Here is a 6,650-nt window from a genome sequence, read left to right on the forward strand (position 1 = left end):
GTCTATACGACAGGAAGGACTGGATGGCAGTTAGGGTTCTGGACGCACTGGAGGACAATCATGGCTTTTAGTTGTGCCGAGGTCTGCTCTAAGGGTTTGGGCAAATTGACCAGTTCTTTGAACTCAGTATGAATTTCTTTTAACTCCATCAGGTCAGTACGAAAGGCTTGGTGTAATTGCGGCAGCTGTGCATTTTCTCTGCGAATGGCTTGGAGCTCATTACAATATGTGTGTGTGAATATATAATTATATGTACTTTTTTTTCTGATAAACCACATTTTTCTTTAAACTTTATTTTAATTAGCAGTAAGAGTACAGGCTTTGAAGGCTTTTCAATGTGCCACAAGTATTACTGTAATACCATGACTACTAGGCACTGCTTAGGTTCGTACCAGTAAAGGGAAAAAACCCAATATGAAAACTAACAATGCATGTGAAAGTTGTGTAACGTAGTGCTAACTTCAAATATTCCAAAAATGTTAAGCCCAAAGCTTTGCAACATGTAAAAACCTTTTGTCATGTAAGCACCTATTAGTCATGTAGTTTCATTGTATGCAACACTTTTAAGAGACAGACACTAAGGCTTATGTTTTAAGTCATAATACTTAGGCTGTGTAATTATGGAGATTTAATTGTGAAAAGTAGAATACATGTAAACGACATGAAACATTTAAAAAAAATAGAGCAAAAAGAGATACTTATTATACAGTGAAGTATTACAGTATAAAATCCATCCCTCGTCCACACTTTATATCTTAACAGTTAAAGAAATCTACAGAACACCCACATGACTAGAAGTTACATTCATGCAGACAGAACAGATGTTTTTGTTATAATATTACCAAACCAAACATTTAAAAAAACATTTTGCAGAAACCACAGAAATACACGCCACCAAAATATGTTGATTAACTAGTTGCCAACTTTTGATCGTAGTTCAAACTGATCCAATCAAATCTCATCTGCTTTCAAAAGTTGGTAGTTAATCTTTGATCCCTTGGATTTGTAGAACATCATTCCACACACCATGGCAACTACTGCTACGACACATCCAGCGACGAAAACAAGGTTCAGGTTCAAGCTTGGACTTATGGCCTCTGGAAATGAATAAGGAACATTAGCATTTAACGCCTTTCCTTTTGATCCACAATCTACATAATCTACCATGGTAAAGTTAGGACGTACCAGTGAGTGATGCGCTCCTCTTCAGCCGCAGGGGTCCCTGGGAGATGAAGTGACTTCCGGTCTGGATGGCAGCTTCTCTTTTGTGAACGTGCGAGGATGGTGCAACGACCGTGCCGTTGGTGCAGCCCTGAGCACAGCGTGTGTTGGGATTGTTGGCTTGACATATGATAATGGAGCAGCTGATGAACACCTAGAGAGGAAATTCAAAAAACACATTCATTATTACAGTGCAATAGGGCATGTCTGTCGTTCTTCAGTGTTTTTTTTTTGTTTTGTTTTTTTGTCCATCCTTACCTGGTCATATTGTCCAATAAACTTGAAGGCCTCCATACTGAACTTGACACTGGACTCGTGACTTGTGTAGATGTGAACGGTTTCATCAACCCCGCATCTGAAAAACATTAATTTGTCGGAGAATGGCACTGTTGTCAAAGAATTTATTTTGGACACATATTTACATTACATTCTTAAAAATTATGGTTCTTTTTTTGTCATTTGGGATACTCAACCATGTAGAATATTGATTTTATATGGTTATTTTGTCATTCAACATCTGAGTCTATTACTATAATAACACTATTGGAGTGTTTTTAGATTCTTACCCATTTGTGATGATGGGATAAGAAATGGGATAATTGGGATTATCATAGGGTGTAGCTACACAGGACTCAAGGAAGACCTCAGTGTTTTGCACTAAATTGACAGGTTCAATCTCCATGTAGATCGCCTGTCCCACGTTGTACTCCAGTGGGTAAGTGTTGGGAGCTCTCAAGTTTCTGAAACTGCCAGTCTGATAAAACTCAAACTGATAGCTGAATGAGCCGAAGCCTCTCTCAGTGAAGTTGACAGCTTGCCTGTGAGCATCAAACCTCGTGCTGATGCTGCTCTTTTTCTGGTACTTGCACATGACTTCAATTCCAATCTCATTTTTCCTGGTTATGACATGTCTTGGATCATCGAAAGTAACAATTGTGTTCTTAAAGAGGAGATGTTCCTCAGTCTCCTTCAAATAAACAAGTATAAAAGTAGTTTAGATGTAGTGGAAAACTTTTTATTATTATTTATATCTATAGAAACTCATTGAACTCCTTACTTCGATTTGAGTACCGCATCCGGTAAGAGAGAAAGTTGTAAACACATGCGTGCTATTGGAAGAAACTAAACACGAAGCATTGTTGTTCAGCCGCAAGTGATCTCCGTGGATCCCTGAAATAGTGGCTCTTTCTACTGACACCGACATTGTGTCTCTAGAGCAAGTCACTTGTGCTCTTGGACCTTGAACAAATAAAGAACAATCGTGATAATGTAGATAAACTTCATTTTGCTTCAAAGACACACAAAGAATTCATACATCAAATCAAATAGAAGAAGAATTTCAATAAATGCGTAAATACCTTCAGCCTCGACCACGACAATAACACACCTCATCTCAGACTGATAGTTCCTAGACCTAAAATATTATGATTAATTAGCTTCATTTCATATGCCACATTGGGTAACACTTTACTTTACAGTGTCCTTGTTACACGCTATATTAATATTAACTAAACCGAACCCCAATCCTAACCCTATAGAAAGTACATGTTGTTAATTATTATTACACAGTACTTAAATGCATAATTACACTGTAACATGGACACCTTAAAATAAAGTTTAATCACACATTTTGATTTAAGTAATCTAACTGTGTAATCATACCCATATTGGCCCTCTGCAATGAAGCAAATTGGAAAGTGCTGGCCAAAATTCTCTGATGTTGGTGTCCAGTTGATCACATACTCTCCAGTGGTGGTGGTCTCCTTTGTGCTGTTCAGAGGTCCACTAAAGACCACATCAGTGATGCTGGACAATCAGGGAAGAAAAGAAAATTAAATTAGATGCACATGTATCAGTTTAAAAATGTAACTGAAATGACCCTGTTTTGGAAGTTACAGTGGTTCTAAACCTTTTTCACTCCATGGCTCTTTACTGTCTACAACAATATTCGCATTTATGGAAATTAGTAGTGTCCATAGATTTAAGGGGTCCTATTATGCTTTTTTCTTTTTTTTTTTTTTCTTTTTTTTTTTTTTGCTGTTTGAGCTTAACACTTAAATTCATAAGTCGGGTCTTTAGTGACGGGACGTCATTCCCTACCCTCCTCGTCATTCATTTTTTTAAAGTTAACATCAACTTTCTTTGTTTTCCTCAATCAATGAATTATAATATTATATATATATATAAAGAATGGCAGTTTTCCCATACATTTTTTGTCAAAATTGTATAGGGTCGCTAACGACTGGAGGTGTGTAACAGTGTAAGTATATTTTTTTCTGCACAACAATAATTTAATCTTTGATGACTGAACAAGTGCAATTCACCTTTATTCCACAAGGTTGCAATGTCTGATACACAATAATGATGTAACATTTCACTCATAGTTACCGCAGGCAGAAAACAAAAGAATAGGATGTATCATTAGCAAAACTTGAAATGACTCAGTAATTTACTGCAGAGCACTGAACACAATCCAATATTAGTGTCACTGTCACTTGATGGTGGATCTGGAGAAAAAGCTGTCAGCGATCAAAATATTGATTTTGAAGATGTTGAAAAAGACGGTTTTGACAATATGTTTGAGATTGCGAATATGAGCCAGATGCTGAATGTACTGGGAAATGAGCTCTGATGAGGACAGTGATAATGGTATAAAACATCTGCTCAAACTGAACCCTTCCAAGCTCAAAAAGGGTAACAAAATATGCATTTCCTTCATACCTTGAGTAGGTTGCTGTGGCTTTTACTCTGATCTCTAACTCTTGCTTGACACGAGCTTGAAGGTGTTCTCCGTGAAGAGGTGTTGGATGGATGAATCGAGGTAGATATTCACCCTCAGTGCAAGATGGTGCCGGAGCCTCCACTAAACACAAAACATAACATGAAGGTTGTGGCAGAGCATCACAATTAAAAGCCTGGTTTCAGGACTGAACGGTACCTTCTAAAGCGAACTGGAGAGGTATTTTGCTCAGTGGTGATTTGGAGGATCCATTGACAAACGGGCTTCTGACCGCTGCGGCCATGGCAGTGTAGTTTAGAGTGATGTTCTGGGTGGGATAGTCTTCCATCACCAACTCAAATGCATAAACACCACGTACTGAAGAGTTGCCATATGACAGAGTACATGTGTTCTGGAAAGAAGAAAGATATGAACAGTGAATGATACATTAAGTAGCAACCAAGTCAGCCGAGGACATGTGGAAGAATGAAAGAAAACACTTCTTACTTTTGTATAATGATCAACATACATGATTGTAAATTATTCCTTACATATTCTCACCTGGTTCAGAGTGAATCCGGCATGTTGGTTGCACATTCCACACTCATCTGCAGAGAAAACTCCATATCTACACCTGACCTGATCATTATCTGGATCGCAGGACAACAGATTGTAGTTCCTCGGGCAGTTCTGAGGGACTCTAGAAACAATCCAAAAAGTCAACTTCAAATCCAATCCAACTTGAAATGAGTTTGACATTTTTGTCATTTTGCAATTAATTTACAACTGTTCCTAAGGTGACTTTTAATGGATCATAATAAAAAAAAGGATAGGGTATATCATAAAATCGAATAATAAAATAAAATTATACGAAATATACATATAAAAATAAAATATACATTACAATGACATCATTGTGATATGTTTGGTTAGATTTTGAACACTGAACATTCTAATAGTGTAGGTCAGAGAGAGATCTTTTTAGATCATATTTTTTTAATGATTCCTAAAAGCTAAAAGACTAAAGTCGATAGCACACCTAAGCTTTAAATGATAAAAAAACAAACAAAGTCTGAATGAAGGTTGTAGATTTCCTCAAGAAGAAGACTGAAAATGAGAAGTTTCAGCAGTACTGCATTGGGCATTAAAAAGCTTGCAGACGGAAAACTCTTTTGATGAAGACAAACCGATTATACCTGACAATGGGAAGTGTGGTGGCGACTGGAGATCTGTTGGGCTGAGAGGTGTCAGATCTCACTCCAAGGTCAATGTGTGTGAGAAGTTGCCAGTTTCCAGAAGTTGTGACTGTGTTATATATCCAGCAGCAACTACTTTGGCTGTTGACACAAGCATAGACGTTTCATTAGCAATAAATTAGTTTTATACTACCTTCAGCGCTATTAGATAATGGTGTATCAGATTAGTCTTATTCCTCTGCATAAGTGCTTACAGCAGCTGAAACGGGCTGTTGTTGGGGACGGTTCTCTTCATGACTCCCTCAGTCTGACACCAGCTGCCACCATTGGAGCTGCTGTCTACACGACCGCTCACATAACTTTTACTGCCACAATTTCCAGACCTGCAACTCCAGTTATCATTTGAATCACAGCCATGAAATGCCTCCTTGAAGCGGATGTCCACCTGAAAGAATACATTTTTAATAACTTCTCAACATCCTTAATTTTTCTAGAAAAATATTATAATAAACATTTTAGAATAAAATGGCAGATTACCTTGTCTTGTTTAGGCTAATTTCATAACTACTAACTTATGTATCCTAAATACACATAATACATATTATTTTCACACATATAGCTTAATTGGACAAAATTACAGCCTGATTTTAAATGGCACACAATTAAATTATTATGTGACATTTTCCAAACTGACCCTAATATAAAGTTATCATTATTTTATCATAAAATGTAATATTATTTTAATGGTAATGCTTTTCATATTTTAAGATTTGAAGTCTAGGACAATGATAAAATAATAAAATCTATACATAAAAGGCATTTGAAGAATTATCATTATTATTATGAAAGAATTAACTTGTAATATTTTTGTGACAGTTATATATTTATTTAAAAAAAATGGAAAAATACAAAAATCCCCTTGCACATAAAAGTGCACCTAATTGGAAAAACACCTGTTTGCGGTTGTGAATAAAGGTCTCACCATGTAGGATCCATCAGGATTCTTTCTTGAGCTGAAGGTCATTGAGCCTCCGTAGAAATGAGAGGCAGTGGCTGTGGATGCCAGCATCAGCAGAGCTGTGAGCAGAGAAGAGACACTCATGATGTTGATGATCCTTGCCGATCACTGCGCTGCCCTTATAAAGGACCTGATGGAGGAAGTCATCCAAAAATAATTAAAAAATTGTTTTCCAGTAAAGAAAAGAAAAACTAAATTCTACTCCTCCCCAAAGAATGATTGGCATGCAATTGTTTTCTAGCTCCATTACATTTCTGTACAATAGACTGATCAAGAGGTTTACGATTTTGAGATCTTTTATAGTTTCATTAATTTTTATTTTAGTTTTTATTTATTTTCACTTAGTGCTTCAACTTAAACATTTCAGTTAGCTGCCATGTCAACATTACTAATTTTTGTTTAGTTTAAGTTTTTCCTCTAATATTTATATATTTCATTTCAGCTTTATTTCAATTAACAAAAAAACAAATGTATATTTTTTAAATAGTTTTAGTTA

The 6,650-nt window shown here is 36.3% G+C and overlaps 1 protein-coding gene across 1 annotated transcript; it reads right to left on the reverse strand.

Moving 5' to 3' along the window:
* Positions 1 to 286: 286 nt before the first annotated feature.
* LOC311075373 (uncharacterized protein) lies at positions 287 to 6,245 on the reverse strand. The gene is made up of 13 exons (XM_084102723.1): positions 6,119 to 6,245; positions 5,391 to 5,581; positions 5,137 to 5,277; positions 4,502 to 4,640; positions 4,160 to 4,352; positions 3,943 to 4,084; positions 2,884 to 3,027; positions 2,580 to 2,635; positions 2,279 to 2,460; positions 1,788 to 2,188; positions 1,480 to 1,576; positions 1,186 to 1,375; positions 287 to 1,097 (listed from the first exon to the last, which is right to left on the reverse strand). Exons 1-13 carry the CDS (start codon positions 6,236 to 6,238, stop codon positions 952 to 954), a joined length of 2,142 nt encoding a protein of 713 aa, XP_083958849.1. The 5' UTR covers positions 6,239 to 6,245; the 3' UTR covers positions 287 to 951.
* Between the last annotated feature and the right edge of the window lie 405 nt (positions 6,246 to 6,650).

This window comes from Abramis brama (genome assembly GCF_963993115.1).
Source record: "Abramis brama genome assembly, chromosome: 24".
Taxonomy (NCBI): domain Eukaryota; kingdom Metazoa; phylum Chordata; class Actinopteri; order Cypriniformes; family Leuciscidae; genus Abramis; species Abramis brama.